Here is a 21,996-nt window from a genome sequence, read left to right as displayed (position 1 = left end):
GGCTCGATCCCAGGACCCTGGGATCATGACCTGAGCTGAAGGCAGACGCTTAACGACTGAGCCACCCAGGTGCCCCGTCTCTTTTTTTCTTTATGCGTTTGTTTTGTTTCTTAAATTCCACATATGAGTGAGATCATATGGTACTTGTCTTTCTCTGACTGACTTATTTCACTCAGCATCATACCCTCTAGTTCCATCCATGTCATTGCGAGTCTTTGAACTTTCTTTGTCTTAGTCTCCCTTGCTTTCTGGAACAAAATATGTTTCAGGCTCACCTTCCATTTCCCTGCCTCTGCCCTGGGATCATCCATGTCTCCAAATATTCCTCTTTTTTTTTTTTTTTTTTTAATGGGGCATGGTATTCAGATGAACTGGATGCCAGATGCGTTCACTGTGTATCATTACTTCTAAGCCCTTCCAGTGGACAGAGCAAAAATCATGAACTCTTAAAAAATACATACATTTTTAGAGATCATACGCTGGGATATTAATATGACCAATTCAACTTCAACCAATACCGCTACACCTTTGTCCTTCTGTATTTGTACCTTCCTTCCCTCACAGTGAGAATCCTAGCTCTCGACAAAATCAACGTATTTGTGCATTTACTCTATCCTATAATATACCCAAAATAGTTTGAGAATTATTCTCTATATTGTGATTTTTATGAGACTCTGATTTTTCCTGTTTCCTTTTGTGAAAAAAATGAATATGGATAGAAGCACTTCCAGAGGCCGAGTAAAAGTCTCTGGAAATCTGCTTCTCCATAAAAGCAACAGAAACACTGGCAAAAATGGTCAAAATCAACTGTTTTAGAACTCTAGAAATTCACCAAAGGCTTGCTAAAATCCGAGAAGGATTTATTGAAGAGAAACAGCTGAAACTAGGTAAGAACAGAAAGATTTCTGGCATTTTAACTTACTCTGTTTTCATCCCTCCTCTCCTTATCTTTGTAGTAGACTTGAAACTATAGTAGCTATGAAAAGCCACCAGCCTAGAAGCCGCCAGAGGGGCCAGAATAGGTTTGAACTTCCCCCAACACAGAAATCTGTCACCATTTATCTGTCTGGTAACTCCTTAAAAATCTCCACTCTTAAGGGCTTGTTTTTATTTGAACTGACTCAGAGCTTACTCCATGCAAACAGCCCTATCCCCAGGGCATTTGTTCAAACAAACAAACAAACAAACAAAAAACCAACCAGTTGCAATTGTTTAACATCATAGCTGTCAGAGGTGGTAATACCAGTTGGAGCTAACAAGAGGCCAACCAAAGAACTTGGAAGGAAAAGCTAGGGAATGAGATGTCCACAGAGGGCTTTGATAATCTCTGGCTTATTCTAGAGACTCCAGAAGGAAACCTGCATGGGCAGGGCTTTGAACATGTCTAAGAAATACCTGAGAGGCCCCAATCTCTCACTTCTGACCCACCTTGAGGCTCTGTACAAACAGGAAATGAAGGGTAAAGCAGAGTTGTCTCTTTACCAGACATTGGTAAAGAGCACTGAAGTCATGCTGGAGCATTGAAGTCATGACTGAACATACACACAACCTCTCGTCAAAGGCTATGAATCTTCTTGGTTCAAGGAATTTAAGGAAATCTCTGTCCAATTATTAGCCAACTGCTAAACTAATTGAGTAGAGACTTCAGTGAGTGCACATTCAAGAAATACAGACTTTACAGAATTAGTCCCGAAGAGTCATTACAACAACCGACAACAACAAACAACAAATCCTGGGAGGGGGAATCTAATTTTCAGATCTGCCACATTATATTATTTAAAAGGTCCAGTTTCCAAGAAAAACAATTGTGACTCATAATGAAGCATTTTTCATGTCTGGACATGAAAGTATGGCCTATACATACACAGAAAAAGCTGTCAATTAAAACAGATATTTATTTATTTGACAGAAAGAGAGAGTACAAGCAGGGGGAGCAGCAGAGGGAGAGGGAGAAGCAGGCTCCCTGCTGAGCAAGGAGCCCGATGCAGGGCTCTATCTCAGGACCCTGGGATCATGACCTGAGCCAAAGGAAGATGCTGAATGGACTGAGCCACCAAAGTGTCCCCAAAAAACAGTCAGTTGAAGCTGTTGCTTAGGAAGCCCAGATGTTAAATTTACTAGATAAAGCCTTAAAATCAACTATTATAAATATACTCAGAGAACTAAAGGAAGCCATCACTAAAGAACTAAATTAAAGTATGAGAATGATGCCTCACCAAATAGAGAATTTCAATAAAGAGATGGAAACTATGCAAAGGGACCAAATACAAATTCAGGCATTGAAAAGTATAGCAACTGAAATGAAAAAATCACTAAAGGTTTGCCAAACAAAAGATTTGAACCAGCGGAAGAAAGAATCAGCAAACTTGAAAATAGGTCATTTGAGATTATGCAGTCTGAAAAACAGAAAGAAAAAAACAATGACAAGTGAACAGAGCCTAAGGGACTAGTGGGACACACACCATCAAGCATACAAACGCATGCATAATGGGAGTCACAGAAGGAGAGGAGAGAGAATAAGAACATTTAAAGAAATAATGCCAGATAATTTCCCAAATTTGAGAGAAACATTAATTTGTACATTCAGGAAACTCAACTAACTCCGAGTATGATAAACTCAAATGATGCATACCCCACTGCATCAAACCGTTGAAAACAAAAGCCAAAGAGTGAATCTTGAAAGCAGCAGATGAAAAAGGACTCATCACATACAAGAAATCCTCAACAACATTAACAGCTGACATCTCATCAGGAACAGTGGGGTCCAGAAAGCAGTGGAATGACACATTGAAAGTGCTGAGGGAAAAAGATTGTCAGCCAAAAATTTAAAAAAAATTTTTTATTATGTTAATCACCATACATTACATCATTAGTTTTTGATGTAGTGTTCCATGATTCGTTGTTTGTGTATAACACCCAGTGCTCCGTGCAGAATGTGCCCTCTTTAATACCTACCACCATGTCAGCCAAAAATTTCATATCCAGCAAAATAATCCCACGAAAATGAAGGAGAAATTAAGACACTCCCAGATAAACAAAAACTAAAGTATTTGTTGCTAGCATATCTTCCCCACAAATAATACTAAAGGGAATCCTTCAGGCTGAAATGCAAATACACTAGACAGTAATTCAAATCCACACTGAGAAATAAAGAATAACAATAAAGATAACTGCATAGGTATAAGACAGCAAACATTTATTTTTTGTTTGTAACTTTTTAAAATCGTATCTGAATTAAAAGGCAAGTGTATAAAACAATAATTATAAAGCTGTGTTTATAGATGTATTAATTTCCTCTTATATTTTATCAGTAATTACATTAAATGTCAATGTATTAAATAGTCCAACCAAAAGGTCAAGATTGGCAATGGATAAAAAAAAATCATGAAGTACATGCTGTTTTAAGAGCCATTTAAATTCAAAGACACTAAAAGAATGGAAAAGATAATCCATACAAATAGTATTCATATGAGAAGTAGAATGGCTGTACTAATACCATATAAAATATACTTTAAAGCAAAAATTGCCACTAGTGACGAAGAAGGGCATTTTATAATAATAAAAAGGTTAACCCTTTATAATTATAAATATATACATACCTAATAAAAGAGCCCCAATGAAGCACAAATTGACAGAATTAAGGGAAGATATAGACAATTCAACCATAATAGTTGGCTTCAACACCCCATTTTCAGTAATCGATAGAACATCTAGAAAGGTCAACAAGGAAATACATGACTTGAACAATACCATGAACCAACTAGACCTAACACCACCCAACAAGAGCAAAAAACACATTCTTTTCAGGGACACATAGAACATCTTCTAGGCTGTAACATTGTGTTAGGCTATAAAATAAGCCTCAGTAAGTTTAAAAGGATTGGAATCGTATAAAGTATGTTCTCCAACCACAGTGGAATGAAATTAGAAATCAATAGCATAAGGATATTTAGGAAATTCACAAATATGTGGAAATTAACACATTTCTAAATAACCAATGGGTTAAAAAATCACAAGGGAAATTAGAAATTACTTTGAAATGAATGAAAATGAAAAATGTATCAAAATTTATGGATTACAGATATAGGAATGATTAGAGGGATATTATAGCTGTAGGTGCCTATATTAAAAAGAAGAAAGATCTCAAGCCAATAACAAAAAATTATATCTTAGAAACCTAGAAAAAGAAGAGTGAGCAAAACCTGAAGCAGTCTGAAGAAAGAAAATAATAAAGATTAGAGTGAAAATCAATGAAATAGAGAATAAACAATAGAGAAAATCAACAGAACCAAAGTTGGTTCTTTTGAAAAGATCAGCAAAATTGACAAACCTTTAATGAGATTAAGAAATATAAACAGGGGACATTACTACCAACCTTACAGAAATGTTAGGATAATAAGAGAATATTATGAATAATTGTTTGCCAATAAATCAGATAATTTAAATGAAATGGACATATTCCTAGAAAGATAGAAACTGCTGAAACTGACTCATGAAGAAATAGAAAATACAAATAGATCTATAACAAATAATGCGATTTTGTTATTAAGAAAAAACTACCTAGAAAGAAAAGCCTAGGACCAGATAGCTCCACTGGTAAATTCTATTAAATGTTTAAAGAAGAGTTCACACCAATACTTCACAAACTCTTAAAATAGATATGAGAGGGCACTGCCTCACTCATCCTCTAAGGCTAGTATTATCCTGATACCAAAACCAAAAAAGACATCACAAAAAAGAAAACTACAGACCAATATTTCTTATGAATATAGATGCAAAAATCCTCAACAAAGTAGTAGCAAACCAAATTCAGCAAAACCTAAAAAGTGGGATTTATTCCAGGGATGCAAGACTGGTTAAACACCTGAAAATCAATTAGTATTACACACCATATCAATTTGATAAAAAGAAACAACAGGATCATCTCAATAGACACAGAAAGATCATTTGATGAAATCCAACACTCTCTCATTGAAAAAAAATAAACACTCAGTAAAGTAGGAATATAAGGAACTTCCTCAACCTGACAAAGGATATCTATGAAAAACCTATATTTTAGTGATATATGTGTGAGACCCTGAGGTTAGTGGTGTGTGTGCATGTACTGCTGTGTTTAGTAATGCATGTGAGATGTTGTGTTTAGTGGTGTGTGATGTATGTTTTACCATATGAAGCACTGTGTTTAGTAATGCGTAGTGTGTGCTATTGTGTTTAGTGATACATGCATGAGGCTAGTGGCGTATACTGTCTATGCTATTGTGTTTAGTGATATATATGTGAAATATTGTATTTAGTGTTCACAGTGCATGTTCTTTCTTAAGTGATATATGTCTAAGACACTATGTTTAGTGGTATATGGTGGGTGTGCTACTTTGTGAAATAATGAAAGCTTTCCTTCTAAGATCAAGAACAATACAAAGATGTCCACTCTCATCACTTCTATTCAAGATCAGACGGAACTTCTATCCAGGGCAATTAGGCAAGAAAATGAAACAAAAGACACCCAGATTGGAAAGAAAGAAGTACAATTATATTCTCAGATGACATGATCCTGTATATAGAAAATCCTAAGAAAACCCACTAAAAAACAATTAGAACTAATAAATGAGTTCAGAAAGGGTACAGGATACAAAACTAATGTACAAAAATCAGTTATATGTCTATACACTAGCAGTGAAAAATCTACCAATGAAATTAAGAAATCAATTCCATGTACAATAACTCAGAAACAATGAAATGCCTTGGGATAAATTTAACAAAAGAAGAGCAAAATCTATACTCTAAAACTATAAAACATCCCTGAAAGAAATTTAAGACAGAACTAAATGGAAAAACATACCATATTCATGGATTGGAAGATTTTATATTGTTAAGGTGGCAGTACTCCTTAAAAGGATTTATAGATTCAATGTGATGTCTTTTAATATTGCAGCTGGCTTCTTTGAAGAAACTGACAAGTTGATCCTAAAACTCATATGGGAATTCAAGGAACCCAGAATAGCCAAAAGAATCTTAACAAAGAAGAATAAAGCTGGAAGCCTCACACTTCTTGATTTCAAAATATCACATGTATCATAAGAGACTTGAATCCAGAATATAAAAAGAACCCTTACAACTCAACCATATAAAGAAAAATAACCCAACTTAAAAATGGGCAAAGGATCTGAACAGACATTTCTCCAAAGAAGATATGCAAATGGCCAATAAGCACATGGAAAGATGTTTGACATTGTTAGCCATCGGGGAAATGCAGGGCAATACTCCTCAATAAGACACCTCTTCACACCCACTAGGATGGCTAAAATTAAAAAAAAGAAAATAAATAACAAGTGTTGGCAAAAATGTGGGGAATTTGGAACGCTCATACACTGTACAATTGTAAAATTGTGTACCTCTTTGGAAAACAGTTTGGCAGTTCCTCAAAATGCTAAACATAGAGTTACTCTATGACCCAGTAATTTCACTCATGGTTCTATACCAAAAGTAAAATGAAAACGTGTCCATACAACTTGTCCATGAATATTCACAGTGGCCTTACATGGAAATAACCCAAATGTTTCTCAACGGATGAGTGGATAAATGAAATGTGGTGTATCCCTACAACGGAATATTATTTGGACACAAAAGGAAACAAAATATTGACACCTGCTACAACATGAATGAATCTTGGAAACATTATGTTTAGTGAAGGAAGCCAGACAGAAAAGATAACATATTTATGTTTCCATTTGTATGAAATGTCCAAAATGGGAAAATCCACATACATGGAAAATAGAGAAGTGGTTGCCAGGTGCTGGAGGGAGAGGAGAATAGGTTGTGACTGTAATGAGAATGGGGCTGCTTCTGGTATGATGTTCCAAAATAGATTGTGGTGATGGTTGCCTATCTTCATGAATATATTGAACACCACTGATGTGTATACTTCAAAATGGTGAGTTTTTGGGCACCCAGGTGGCTCAGTCAGTTAAGTGTTTAACTCTTGATTTTGGCTCAGGACATAATCTTGGAGTTGTGGGATCGAGCCCCATGTTGGGCTCTGTGCTGAATGTGGAGCCTGCCTAAGATTCTCTCTGCCCCTCCCTCCCCACCCCCGACCCCACTTGTGTGCTCCCTCTCTAAAATAAATAAGTAAATAAAAAAAATTAAAATAAAATGGTGAGTTTTATGTTATATGGATTATATTTCAATAAAACTGTAATAAAAATTAGGAAACACAGACTATGTAGGCTTCTTCCCCCATTTTTTAAATAAAATGTAGCATACTGTATATACTTTTGACCTCTGTGTTTTTTCCACTTAACAACATATCTTGGCATTCATTTCATAATAGTACATAGTACTCCTCTTCCTTGTCTTTTATGGCTACATAGTACTCAATTGTGTAGCTGTACTACATTTTTTTTTTTTTTTTTTTTTTTTTTATCTGAGAGAGAGAATGGGAGACAGAGAGCATGAGAGGGCGAGGATCAGAGGGAGAAGCAGACTCCCCGCCGAGCAGGGAGTCCGATGCGGGACTCGATCCCGGGACTCCAGGATCATGACCTGAGCCGAAGGCAGTTGCTTAACCAACTGAGCCACCCAGGCGCCCCTAGCTGTACTACATTTAACTCAACAATTTCCGCATGTAGATGGCATCTGGGTTGTTTTTAATATTTTGCTATTAAAGATCATACCACAATTAGTAACTTTGTTGTTTCATTTTTTACAGGTGTATCCTCAGGGTAACTTCCTATAAAACAGATTACTAGATCTGGGGTGCCTGGCTAGCTCACTGGGTAGAGCTTGTGACTCTTGATCTCGGGGTTGTGAGTTTGAGCCCCTCATTGGTTGTAGAGATTACTTAAAGATAAAATCTTAAAAAAAAAAAAAAAACCCTCCCCAGATTACTAGATCAAGGGGTAAATTCATATTAATACATAATTTTGTTAAATATTGCCAAATTTTCCCTCCATAGCATTTGTTTCATTTTGTGCTTTTGACAGCTATGTAAGAGAGTGCCTAGTCTCCTCACAGCTTCATTAATGGGGTGGGTGGTCAACCTTTTGAGTTTTAGTCAGCCAATGGGTGATAATATCTCAGTGTAGTTTCATTCTGAGTTTTAATTTGAGTGGAATTGAGCATCTTTTGATATGTTTAAAAAACTTTTGATGATTTTTTGAAATGAACTGCAGTGTTTTCTATCGGGTTTTTCTTATCAGGTTTTTGGTTTTGTTCTTTTAAATTTTTATAGCGCTCTTTGATACATTCTGGCTGTTGATTATAAATATCATCTAAACTGGTGACTCCTAAACCACATGCCCATGCTGAGCTCCAAATTCGTAGGTCCAACCATCTACTTGATATTTCCACTTACAAACCCAATAGGCAGTCTTTGGTCTATCATGGGAAAAATAGAATTCTTTATTTTCCCCCTTGGCAATTCCTCATCTCAATAAATTATATCCAAACACCTGACTGGTTTTGTTTTTCTATGCCTCCTCTGATGAAGCCCTGGACCAAGCCACCATCATTTATCTCCCTGACTATGGCAGCAACTCCCAACTGGCCTCCCCACTTCCACCTTTTCCTCGTCCCTTCCCCGTAACCCATTTTCCAAACAGTGACCAGGATGATCTCTTTGAAAGTATCAATCAAATCCTATGGCTCTTCTGTTTGAAACTCTCCAACGGCTTCCCACAGCAGGTGGAAATCAAAGAATCAAAGAGAACATATAATTCAGTTCCTTCCTGTGGCTTCTGCGTCTCGCGGGACTTGACTCTTGCCAACCTCTCCAATTGTCCCCCACCCCACTGGTCCTCATGGCTTTCTTTTGTCTGTTGAATATGCCAGGATTGTTATACTCTTGGGATTTTTACAAGTTTCTCCTTTCTTTGCATGAATGTCCTTCCCCTCCACATCTTCCCATGGCTGCCCCCATCTTCCCGCTTGGGTCTCTGCCAAAGTCGCCCCATCCTCCACTGCTCTAGTTGATTTTATTCAAAGCCTCTTCCCAAACCAGTTGCTGTTCTGAACATCTGTTATATGAACAAATTCCCCTCCTCCTCCTCCTCCTCCTTCTTTTTTAAAAAAACATTTGAGGGTTTTTTTTTCTCTCTTGCAACAAAAATAATTCTAGTTAGTACATATAAGAATTTATCAACCACAAAATATAGTTAGTATATTTATAAAAATTTATCATCCATAAAAGTGGAGAAATCATGATTAGGGGGCAATTACCTATCCATCTGAGAAAAATAAATTCAGATCCCTTCCCTGGTATCATATGAAAAGTTATTTCTAGTAGACTATCCATCTGAAAAAAATAAATTCAGATCCCTTCCCTGGTATCATATGAAAAGTTATTCCTAGTAGATTAAAAGCTAACCATGAGAAACCAAAAATATAAAAATATTGGGGAAAATTTTTGGAAAACTATTGAGAATACATTCATGAATTTGGGAGTGAGAAGGGCCTTTTTGGAGAAGATGAAAAATCCAGAAGCTGTGAAAAGACAGGTAAGTTGACAATTAAAATTTAAAACATCTGTGAATAAATAATAATTTGTTATTCAAATTAAAAGACAAATAACAAACTGGGAGAAAATACACTCTATCTAACACACAAAAGATTAATATCCAGAATATGTTAAGAATTCCTCCAAATCAATAATAAAAGGCAAACAACCAATGACAGATGGGCAAAAAGATATATAAAATTCATAGTAGATGAAGACAAACAGCTAACAAAAATATGAAAAGATCCCTAACCTCGCTGATATTCAGAAAAATGGCTTACCAAGGTGACATTATTATATAATCTTTTGCCCATCAGGTTGGCAGACATGGATTGATAGAAGCCAGCTTTGGCGAGGATATGCAGAGACGAACACAATCACACACCTTTGGTAGGAATGTACAACGGCATGATACTTTTTGAGAGTAATTTGTCAGTCTCTGTTATGACGAAAAAGTGTTCATGACTTCTGATCTGGTAATTCCAGGTGGGTGGGTGGGTCTCTTGGAAAGTCACTCACGTAAATGCCTAAGTAGGCCTGCACGTGCTTTGCAACAACACTTGTATATGATGAAAAACTGTAGTGAACCTAACCATTTACCGAACTGGAAAATTATATGAGAGTTAAAAAGAATAAGGAAAAAGGCACGTTCAGAATCCTACGTACGACGTGATCTTATCTATGTGGAGAACATGAAACAGAGGCATGTTTCTGCATGTCCCTAAATGCACGGAAAAATGTCTGAAAGGATTCGTAAAAAGCTGATTATAGTAGTTTGCCTCGGGGAGGAGTGTGGGATTACGTGGGTGTTGCAGGGAGGACAGGTTGAGGGAGTACTTTTGCTTTATCTGTATTTTTAAAAAATTTATAATTAGAATTTTACTGGAGTAATTTGAAAAAAAAAAAAAAAAAACCCCCAAGGAATAAAAGGTAAAATAACTTTTGGAAATATGGCTGACAATTCTAAAAATGAATGTAGTTGATAATGGCATAGCAGGGTGGGATATTTGCGGATATCTGACAGACGTGGTTAGCTGGTGCATCAGCAAGAAGGCATGTGCTTTGGAATCAGACAGACTGGGATTTGGATACTGGTTCTTCATGCACTCTGTGACTTGGGCAAATCATTTAACTTCCCTGAGCTCTGCGATAATAAATGCAATCTACAGCAGAGGGCTCTTGGGAGGATCGGAGAGATAATACAGGTAAAATCCCTAGTACATAGTAGGTGCTCAGTTAAGGGGTGGGTATTATTAGTAGCAATAATTAAAATTATGGTTTGTAACCCAGTGGAAAGTGAGAAGCAGATGAATGGCGACCAGACAGAATCGAATCCCACGGATTTAATTTGCAGGTTGTATATCTTCTCACCACTGAGGATTCTTTATTATTTGCTCCATATATTCCTAGCGTTATTCTTTTGTTTATTCATTCACTCACTGATTCATTTAATAAGGATTTACTGAGCACTTCTTACGTTAGCACTAGACAGATAATGTTAAAATGACGGTGTCCCTGGGTGCCTGGTGGCTCAGTGGGTTTAGTGTCCAACTCTTGATCTCAGCTCAGATCTTGATCTCAGGGTCGTGAGTTCAAGCCCTGCGTTGGGCTCCATGCTGGGCGTGAAGCCTACTTAAAAAAAAAATAATAATAACTGTCCCTATTTTCTGGGAGTTGACATCTTCCCCCAATGGGAGAAAGATACACATGGCTAGTTGGCAACATAACATGGGAGTTACCCACGTGGACATTGGACCCAGACAACCTAGTTCTCATTCCCAGCTCTATCACTTACTGGCTCTGTGACCTTGGATTGGTTATTTAACCTCTTTGGTCCCATCATCTATAAAATGAGTTGTAAACATCTCCCACCTCCACTCCCCACCATAAGGGTCTTAAGAAGATTAATGGCGTTGATACAAGGGTAAAGCGCTGTGCCCAATGCTTGCCACATAGTATGCATTAGAGATGTCGGCCACTTTTATTTCCAGTCATGTCCCTTGTGGTTGATGTTATAAGAGGGGAATTCAGAGAGAAAGGAGCACCCTTATCTATCTGGCAAACTATGTATATTAGGTAATAATGGATCCCTCTATATTATTAATCAACAGCTAATATAAAGCTGGAGTAAGAACTTCTAATCAGCATGAGATAAGTAATGTGTTATAATTTCTGTCAAAAAGCAAAGCAAAGAAACTTGACATTTTAGCCTTGGGAACTTATCTAGGGTAAATGGGATGGTTCTGTTAAGCTTTGAAAATATTGGAAATTTCTGCCCTGGATTTCTAGGAATACCTTCACACACTGACTTCTAAGGTCCAGGGATCCCTCATCACCAGGATGCAAACTACTGATCCAGGGGGAAAGGAATGAAAGAGAAGGAGAGGTGGGTGCAGACCTTTATAGAGAAACTACCACGTGTTAGGTGCTTTATCACTTAAGCTGTCCTGATGCACCATGAGGCTGGTCTATTATCCCCATTTTAGCTAAGTAAATGGGGGCTCAAAGAGGTCAAGGTGTGTGTTCTGGGTCAACAGCTCATCAGTGCCGGATTCCAGATCTTCTGATTCCAAGCCTGGAGTTCTTCCCTGGACCCCAAGCTGCATCTCACGAGAATGTGAGAGAAGTCGTCCCTCTGTTGTGGCGCTCTCCATATACTCTCACCTGGGACAGGGATGGGGCAAGGATGGATTGGAGCAAGGATTATCGATCACCATCCTCCCACTCCAGGTCCCAGGAGGAGAAGGTAGCTGCTCCAGGGCAGAACGACCAGGGGATAATCAGAGAGAGAGAGAGAGAGAGAGAGGGCTGGGGGATCATGGCTGAGGACATAAAGGTGTCTGTCCCTGGTGGGCTCTTCCTGGAAACTCTTAGTGAGCAAGGCAGCACCCAGGTTGGGACCTTCCAAGTCTCCAGGTGCCTGGACACAGACGGGGACCCCGGGGGAGAGTCCCCTTGATTCCTGTTCCTCCCTCATAACCTTGACCAAAGGCCAGAGAAGTATGGTGTCTTGACCTTATTCCCTGGTCCCTTCCTACCCTTGAGAATCTGGGTCGCAGAGAGAGAACCCCAACACAACTGAGTGCTATTAGCTGAATCCCAAGCTGGGACACCTGGCCTGATAGCCATGTCTGCACAGGATAGAATTTTGAAATGGAATTTATCCGGGAAAATTTGGTTTATCTCTTCTGTGCCTGTTGTCCACCTTTTGGGTTGTGAGGAGTAAAATGATATACGGGACAGCGCCTAGTGAAGTTCAAAAGGCATCAGGTTTATTATTGTCATTGTTATTATACCATCTTGAGGCTGAAGAGGATTGCACAGATGGTCTAATCTGATCCCCCAACTGTGGCAGGAGTCCTTCGCCAGCACCCTTGACCGATTGCCAGCCAGCTCCACTTACACACTTGCAGTGACAAGGAGCTCACTCCTCCAAAGGTAGCCCCGGTTAGCTCTCACTGAGAGAGAGTTCTTCTTTGGGTTGAGTTGAAGTCTGTCTTGCTGCAATCTCTGGGCATGCAGCACATTTGTACCCACTGACCTTCTGGATTTAAGGACAGCTTCATGTCTCAAGTCATCCTTGTCTCCCCCCACCCCCTACCCCCCACTGTCACCAGAGTACCTTTCTCTGATATCTCTGTGTACTTTGCACAGAATACCTTGCAGATTCTTCATTCCCTGGAGCTCCACCCAGTCCAGCTGGTCGGTGTCCCCCTGCAAATAAATGTGCTCAGAACAAACACAGTCAACGCTGCTGATATGACCCAATCAGGGCAAAGTGCGGGATGGGCATCACTTCCTATAATCCACATGCCTTGACTGTTAATGCAGCACAAAAACAAGAACTTTCCAGCCGTTGCATCAAATGTGCTCATTTTAAGCTTGCATTTTAAGCAAATATCCCACAATCTTTCTCCCCTAAATTACGTCTGCATCCCACATTTGCAACTAGTTTAAATGGACCCAGGTTAAGAAATAGTGCATTGCCAGTTCCCTAGACGGCAAGCTTCTTAAGGTGCGCTTCCTAACTACATGGCCCACCCTCTCTGGTTCCGGAGCCGTTGTTATGACTTCTGTGATACCCTTCTCTTCCTGTCTAGTTTACTGCATGTGCATCATATTTAGTTTTGCCTGTTTGGGAACTTTATATAAATGGAATCATGCTGTATGTATTACTTTATAATTTGTTTTTTTCCCCTCAAAACCTTGTTTGTGAGATCCATCTACGTTGAATATGTAGGGGTAGTTTGTTCATCATCATTGCTGTAGAGTATTCCATTGTATGAATACTTTCCATTTATTCTAGTGTTGGTTTATTTTTTATTTATTCTAGTGTTGGTGAACTAGATTTATTTGGGTTATTTGTTTGTTTATTGTATTATAAACTATGCCGTCTCGAATATCTTATACGTGTCTACCTGTGCAATGTAATTGGTAAGTAATTATTTTACGTGTTTAGATCTTGTCTCTTGATTTCTTTCAGAACGGAGGAATCCTGCTTTTTACACCTAATAAAGGCTTTGAGCACACACTAGTTTCTCTAGAATACATACTTCGGGGTGGAATTGCTGAGTCTTAGGACTTATGTAAAAATAGGAAAATGTACACAACTCTTGCATGCTCCTTACCTGATTTCAAAATTGCTTTTAAAAAAAACACAAAAAACAAAAAAACACTTGTTTCGCATGGGGAGCTCCAGGTGTCCAAATCAGCAGCCTGACCATTTCTGAGTGACCTTGATCTTGAGGGCCTGGCTTCAAGCCCCAGATTATCAATAGCAGTAAACATGCCTCTTACTCACTGTAAAGAGTCCCTTCTATAGAGGGCATCAGTATCTGCTATCTTTATGGCTCCTGCCTCTTGTTAGTCATCACGAGATAGAGGATGCACTGGACTGCCCTATCCTGGACAAGAGACATTTAAGGCGAGGTGGGGTGGGTGGGTAGGGGAAATGACCCTGCTTGCTTTCTCAAAGGTACACCAGCCATCCGAGGATATTAACTGCTCAAAAAACTCAAGTCTGTATTTAGGTGTCCCCCCCCACCCCCCACCAATGTCAGGACTTAGGGCGAAAGTACAAATAGATGCCACATTGCCTACCTGGATTATTTAAAATTATAAATCATTTCTTCTGTCAGCCTTAATATATTCTATTCTACCTTGACAAATACACATCTTTGATGATGCGGAAGACCAGGCTCAGATTCAGGATTCCTGAACTCCTGAGATTTGGGCACTTGACTGAGGTGGTAAGGGGAGCCCTGGGCGGGCTGCAGTGGTGGCCCAGGGCCCACTTGTTGCATTCTGTGCACACAGCAACTCAAATGTCCAAGTGATGTGCCGCTCCCTCCCACAAACACAGCTGCCTCTTAGCTAACGTGTAGGGATGTCCAGCCCGTGCCCTAGAGAGGATGAATGTGGGGAAGAGGCACAGCCTCCAGCCATTGTGTGTGTGTGTGTTGGTGGTGGTGGTGGGGATCCTGGGCTCACATTTCCCAGCCCTTGGTCCTGCAGGAGGGACACAGGTGCCAGGTGGGCACGGTCCCAGCACCCTGTGGGAGGGCTGTAACCACAGGGGGTAGAGGGGAGCCTCTAACGCACGGTGCCTAGGTCAGGCTCTCTCGCCCAGGTAGAGGGACGGCACTGGGTGCATGTCATCTCTCCTCTCCCCCCACGATGAGTGCGGGGAACTGTATTGGGCCGTCTCCCCGGCACCCAGCACAGTACCTGGCCCCTAGAAGTCACATCGCACACAGGTGCTCACGCTTTACTCCACTTAAGCTTTCCGTAGCCGCCCCGCAGAGGAAGCCCTGGGCGGTTGCGGGAGGTTAAGTGACTGGCCCAAGGTCACACAGCCAGCCGGGGTGGGGGCTGCATTTGCGCTCACTTCGCCCACCACCCGGCCTCCTCACCCGTCCTTGGCCATACTAGGTTCTTCTTTGCCCTGTGCTGGGACGGAGGCCTGCGAGCCGCCCCCCGGGAGCCGACCGTCCCCCTCGCCGGGTCCCCGCGGCCCTCACACCCCCAGCCTCATCACCCCGTCCCCCTCCTCCCGCGCCGCACCGCCCGCTGCGAGGCCCCGCCCCTCCCCTCGGGCGGCGTCACGTGCCGCCCCGTCCCCCCGCGCCTGCGCACTGCTTATTTCCCGCTGTCAGGATGAGGAGGCGGAGGTCGGCGCTCGGGTCCGTCTTTGCCCGCGGCTGTGGCGGCGCCGGCGGCTCCAGCCTTAGCGGTTCCTCCCTGGGCGGCGGCGGCGGCGGCTCGGTCGACGCCTCCTCCGCCAGCTGAGCCCGCGGGAGCCCGGGACGCCGGCCGCCCGCCGGCCCCGCTCCGCGAGGCCGCCGCCCGGCCATGGCGCAGCCGGGCCCGGCTCCTCAGCCCGACGGTGAGGCGCCCACCATGGCCGGCGCGGCGGGCGCGGCCTGCCGGGCGGCGCGGCGCGGGGGCGCTCGGGCGGCGGGGGGCGCGCGCGGGCCCGGGGCCCCGTGGGGCGCGGCGGGAGCGCGCGGGGGCGGCGGGAGGCCGCGGGGCCGGCGGGCGGCGGGGAGGGCCCGGCACGTGGGCCGTGCGGCGGGGAGGCTGCGGACCTCGGGGCCCTGCCCGTGTCGCCCTGCGCGCGGGGGGCAGCCCGCGGGGCGGCGGGGGCCGGGCGGCGCTCCCGGAGGGGCCGTGCGGCCTGATGGCCCGTGCCGGCGCCTGGTGGGGGGTGGGGGTCCGGAGGACGCGGACCCCCCCGGGGACGCGCTCTGGGCAGACGCAGCCTCTTTGACCTTCGGCACGCTTTCGGAAGGAGGCTGCTGCATGCCTTTCTGCTCTGTCGGGGAAGCCGGCCACCGGCGTGGACTCCGGCGCTCAGCGTCGTCGTGGGGGCTTTGGGGAGTCAGGACAGTGGTGTTGGGTGTGCAGGTCAGGAAGCGTGTCTTTTGTAGCACTTGGCTTCTTGGAAGGAGAAAGAGCCCCATCCTGAATCCTCCCAGTGCGTTGTCGGAGCCCTTCGTGACCTTCTGGGGGGCGCGGGCTGAGCCCCAGACTCCTGGGAGGGCGACCACCTCGTTCCAGGTGTTAAGCCTGGAGTTGTGTCGGGAGGCCGTGTGCTTGCTCCTCGGCAGCGTGTCTAGGGGGGGAAGTTCTTGCAGGTGTGTTCCTGCCACGGGCGTGTGCGCCCAGCGACGTGTCGGCGTGAGTGGGACCTTGGCAGGTGCTGCCGGGCACTGTAGGCGCTCAGTGCGGAACCTGGCCCGTGCCTGGGGCTGTGTCTTAGGTTACAGCGTTTCATGAAAAACTTCGCCTTTGTTCCTGCCTTTGGGGAGCCTGAAACAATGTTATCAGATGCTAGGGCTGGCGGCTCTCCTGCAAGTAGGCTCCAGAGCCTGCTGGCGCCCAGTTTGCGGTTTTGTGGGGAGCCCGCGGAGAGCCGGGGAGCCCCCATCCCCGGGGTTGCGCGGGGAGAGCAGGCGGGGCTGTTGTCGGGCTGCGTGTGCTGTAGTCCTCACCTTCGCACTGGGTGTCGGGGAAGAACGCTGCCTTTCCACAAACCCCTCTTTGTTACCGCTGACGGAGGCAGAGCCCAGAGAGCCCCAGTGGCTTCTGGCTCTGGGCTGGAGTGGGAGGGATGCTCAGCTGGCCGCCGCCTTGTCCCGGGCTGCGTGGAGACGGGGTCTGGGGCGGCTCAGGTGACAGGGCAGTCTGGAAGAGAATTCTACCCCCTTCGAGGATGCGGAATGGTCTTCCTTGTAAATAGACAGAAATGACTAAGCACTTGAAAGAGGGTGGGAAAAATTAGCTTTAGGAAATCTTGTGTTCTTTTGCTATTCTTAGTGCAGGTTTATTCCCTGTTTCTCAAATCCTGTGACTCCGGGATGAGATTCAGTTTGCATAGATTGCAGTATTTATTTTCAATTAGTGTAGTAAATGAACAGCCACAGCCACTGTGCACAAAAGGAGAGCGGGTTCGGTAAATCCCAGTGCTTTGTGTCAGCATCTTCTTAGAAGTTCATCGTGGGGATTTAATTTTTCTCTTTGGCCAAACTTAATATAGGTCACTTTTTTAACACCTTAGCTTTAGGCATGCTCAGATGTCCTTGCCCTGCTGGGTTTTAAAAATACATGTGGAATTCTTTTGAGCCACACTGACAGTCAAAGATAACTGTTCAGTTTTTTACTTTAATCCCACTTTTCTCTTTTTTCTAAAAATTTTTTTCAAGATTTCATTTATTTATTTGTCAGAGAGCACAAGCAGGGGGAGCGGCAGAGGGAGAGGGAGAAGCAGGCTCCCCACCAAGCAAGGAGCCTGATGCAGGACTCGTGGGATCATGACGCGAGCCGAAGGCAGATGCTTAACCGACTGAGCCACTCAGGTGCCCCTAATCCTGCTTGTCTCATTTTAGAAGCAGCTTGTCTTTTATGTTGATATTGTTTAACTTTTTTCCGACATATCTTTGTTTTCCATGGAGATATGGTAGATTAAGAAAAGGATTGATTTGTGTGTAAATTGATAGAATGAAATGTAATTTCCTTTTTATTCTTTTTAATTTCTTGTTTTGTAAGTTTATTGAAAAAGTGTTTGTTTTGTTTTGCTTTGCCTTTTTTTGCTGGTGCATCTCAGTTTATTCATTTAGAATTAAGGTAATTTTAATAGCCAAAGAAATTTCATCCAATTATTCCATTTCATCTTGAGAATTCAAAGACTATGTATAAAGATTTTCAAATTTTAGTATTTTAAAATCCAAGTTAAACTATATCGTAGAAGCATTTACTCTGATTTCATTTATTTAAAAACACTGCCTTGTAAAGTCCTCCATTGAGAATGTGTGTGTATAAAGAAGAAATATGTCTTCTCCCATCTCCCAGAGGTCACCAGTAGTAAGTTTCCTGTTCTTGACTTTTTACCTGTAGTTACACAGACGTGCTCACTTGTCCACCGAAGTGGACATGCTTTCCGCAGATAGGTCTGCGACTTGTTTGTCTCACTTAGTGCAGGTTGGCTGTAATTATTACAAGCTTGTGAGTGGTCCTGTGGCCGTGTCCTGTGCTGTCATCTCTGCATGCCTTGCTGAGGGGATCTTCGGGTCAGTGGGACGCCTGCTGCTGTGATATTGTTCCTATTCTACTGATGAGGAAACTGAAGCACAGACAAGTTAGAAGTGTCTATAGAGTTCCGTAGCCGGGAGGTGGGGGGTGGGCAGAGGTCCAGTCCAGCCCACCTCATGTCAGGGCTCCTGGTCTGTTCACCAGATCATGGCCTCCTTTCAGGGTCATTCCATCACATGCATGTACCACACAGGATTTATTTGTCGGTTTTTCTGTTGATGGACAACTGGTTTTCGTTATTGGACAAGTTTTTCATTTTATCAGCAGGGCTACCGTAGATATCCTTGTACTTGTTTTTCAGGTACTCTTTTGCTTCTGTAAGACTACTGACTTAAAAGGACGTGAGCTCTGAGTGGTTTAAATTTTAATAGCGATTGCTAGCTTACTCTCAAAAAAGGTATCAATTTACATACCTGCTGATAGTGTATGAGAGGGTGGATTTCCTTTGCACTCTTACCAGCCCTGGATAATGTCAGCTGTTCTAAATTTGTATCTTCTGATAGATCGAAGACATGATATTCTTCAGTTAACAGATGTTTGTGTACCTCGTCTTTGCAAAGCCCTGTGTTAGGTTCTAGGAAGTCCAGTGATGAACGACTCGCCAGGCACGGCTGTAGGTGTTTGGGATACATCAGTGGGCCACGCACATGGTGAACAGCCCTGCCTTAGTGTGGGAGAAACAGATACTAAACTACAAACATAAGCAAATGGTTTAGATTGTCAGGTGACAAATGCTGTGGGAGAGAGGAAAAATAGAGCAGGGTAGAGGGAAGGGGGATGGACTGGTCAGCCTTATTGAGAAGATGGCCTGAAGGAGGGAGAGAGGAGAATGTTCTAGACAGGGGTCAGTTTTTGCAGATGCTTTCAGGAAGGGTGTGTCTGGCATGTTTGGGGAAGGGCATGGAGGTCAGTATGGCCAGAATGAAGTTATGGGGGGCGTGGTGGGGGAGGTGGGAGAGGGGAGGGAGAGGAGAGCAGTAGGATATGAGGTGAGAGGTCATGGCATGGCGGCAGATCTTGTAGGGTCCTAGCAGCATTGATTGGCTCTCACGATGGGAACCATTGAGAGTTTTGAGCAGAAGAGTGATGTGATATGACTTATGTTTTAAAAAATCACTGGCTGCTAGATTGACAATAGAGTAAAGGGAGGCATTAATCTGGGAAGAAGATGGTAAGGCTTGGACTGGGTGTATTGACGGAGGTTATATTTTGAAGGTTTGACCAACAGGATTTGGATTAGATATGGAATGAGAGGGGGAGAGAGAGAGGGGGAGAGAGAGAGAGGGAAAGAGGGAGAAGGAGGAGTGAAGGGTCACTCAGACGTTTTTGGCTTGAGCAACTGTGAGAGGTATGCAGTGCAATGAATGCCTATAATTTAGGGATTTGACCCATTTAGGGAGTCCAGGAAAGGTTTCTGAGGCAGTGGTGCTAGAGCTGAGACCTGAAGGGTGAACAGGAGTCCCTGTTTGGAAGAAGCAGGGTGGTGAGAGTACTGGAGAAAGGCCAGTATGGGCTGGCCTGAGTGGGTTTCAGCCTCGGAGCTGGAGCAGAAGCCACTGAAGGGTTTTAAGCAAATAGATGACATGATGGCTTTTAAATTTGTACTTCCCAGATAGTGATTATATGTATTTGGTCTTCCTTCTGTTGTGCAGAAAGCTTTAATTTTTACATGGATCTGACCATTTTTAAAATTTTATGGTTACTGCTCTTGCCTAGGAAGACCTCCCCAACTTCCATGTTTATTTAAAAAAACAAAAACCCTCATTTTCAACACTTTTATGGTTTTGTCTTTTATATTTAGTACTTTAAACCATCTAGAATTTATTTTTGAATTTTAACAAGGTTTATACTAAACAAAGTTTAGTATAAAGAAGCATTAGCGGGCGCCTGCGTGGCTCAGTCGGTTAAGCGTCTGCCTTTGGCTAAGGTCATGATCCCGGGGTCCTGGGATCGAGTCCCACATCAGGCTCCCTGCTCATCGGGGAGTCTGCTTCTCCCTCTGCCCTTCCCCCTGCTCCTGCCCTCTCTCTCTCAAATAAATAAATAAAATCTAAAAAAAAAAGCATTAGCTAAACAGGAGATTACCTAAGAGAAAAATAAAATTCTAAAGAATATAGGAATAGCAAGTATACGGGGCAGCTGCTATCCCTAGGGCTGAGGCAGAGCGCCCAGGGAAGAAATCAGTCTTCAAGAGGCCACTCCCAGAACTGAGATCCAGACTTTGTTGGCCTTCTGGGATGCCACTTTCTGGCTTGCTGGGAGAAGCCACCTGCATCTGGAATTTATTTTTGACATGACGCAGGAATCTAATTTTATTTTTCTTCCAAATGGATAGCCAATTGTTTTAATACCATTATTCAATAATTCATACATTTGGTTCATTTATTATAACTTGAGAAATCTCCCAACTACTAAACTTGCAGAGATACTTGATCCAGAACACAAAAGCCCTGAGTTCACCCCGCAGTCTTACTGCTCCAATATCCCAACCCACAGTAGCCCAGGATTGGGCGATAGTCTTTAATTTGTATGTTTTACCTGGCTGCCTGGGGACAGAACTGCCTTTGACTCTTAAGGGCTCTGGTTTCTGAAATCTCGTGACTACATCATACAGGAGCTCTTTATGTAGTGAAATATGATGTGCTTTTCTCGTATAATCATTAAATGGAGTTTAGTCTTCAGAGGAGTATCTAGTAAGCATTTTTGGATGCTGCAGTTGTGGGCAGGTGGTGTGGGGGGCGGGATGTAGAAATGACCGAGAGAGAGACAGTTCTCCTTTCAAGAGTCTTGGTCTAGTGAAGGAATGGGCCTGGGGCACACTGACGTGAACCGAGGAGGGCCTAGCGGTAGAGGCTCATTTTCCTCTGCTGGATCCTAGAGGAAGCTGCTACTACCAGTCGGAGAACAGGAAGAGTTATGAAGGGAGGTGTCTTTGTTCATTTTTCTCATTAGATAACCTGAATCTCTTCCAGGTGGTAGACTGATTTCTGTTTGAATGCCTCTGGAGAGCGAGCAAACTCACTACCTCCTGTTTTTGACTAGTTACAGTGTTTCTGTGTGTGCTTTAATTGAGCGGAAGCTTGCCTCACCATAACTTCTACCCACGGGTTTTAGTTCTCTTCCCTAGGACCACACAGAGGGAATCCAAGGCATCTTCTCTATGTGAGCCTGAAGAAATCTGATAATACTATGTTCTTCCCAGATATTCTTTTTATTTCTCCTCTCAGGTAGTTTTGAATTTCCTTAACATCTCCCCCCTGATCCCCCAGTGTGTCAGCTTAAACTTGCATTGCCTTCCAGGCACTCAGAAGGTGTCTTTAAAAACTTTTTTTTTTTTTTGAAGTGTAGTGAGTACCTCGTGTTAGTTTCAGGTGTACGGCCTAGTGCTTTGGTAAGTCGGAGCGTTAGTCCGT

The 21,996-nt window shown here is 43.0% G+C and overlaps 1 protein-coding gene and 1 long non-coding RNA gene across 6 annotated transcripts in view; both read left to right on the top strand.

Annotated features, from left to right (window-relative positions):
- The window catches only part of RABEP1 (rabaptin, RAB GTPase binding effector protein 1), a 204,810-nt gene that overhangs the window by 95,063 nt on the left and 87,751 nt on the right, over positions 1–21,996 (top strand). For 2 of the 5 annotated variants that reach the window (XM_036078318.2, XM_036078319.2), the window contains exon 6: positions 9,811–9,883. In XM_036078318.2, coding sequence (XP_035934211.2) covers positions 9,811–9,883 — 73 coding nt within the window. Of the gene's footprint in view, positions 1–9,810; positions 9,884–15,628; positions 15,879–17,771; positions 17,851–21,996 lie in introns of those variants that run through there. The other 3 variants (XM_036078324.2, XM_036078323.2, XM_078067763.1) reach the window with 2 other exon arrangements.
- On the top strand, positions 11,892–13,798 carry LOC144381170 (uncharacterized). The gene is made up of 3 exons (XR_013445930.1): positions 11,892–12,239; positions 12,799–12,931; positions 13,148–13,798. It is a non-coding gene; the product is annotated as an uncharacterized LOC144381170 (long non-coding RNA).

Source organism: Halichoerus grypus, chromosome 2 (genome assembly GCF_964656455.1).
Source record: "Halichoerus grypus chromosome 2, mHalGry1.hap1.1, whole genome shotgun sequence".
Lineage (NCBI taxonomy): Eukaryota > Metazoa > Chordata > Mammalia > Carnivora > Phocidae > Halichoerus > Halichoerus grypus.
The sequence above is the reverse complement of the archived record's forward strand: the minus strand, read 5'-3'. Positions and strand labels throughout refer to the sequence as shown.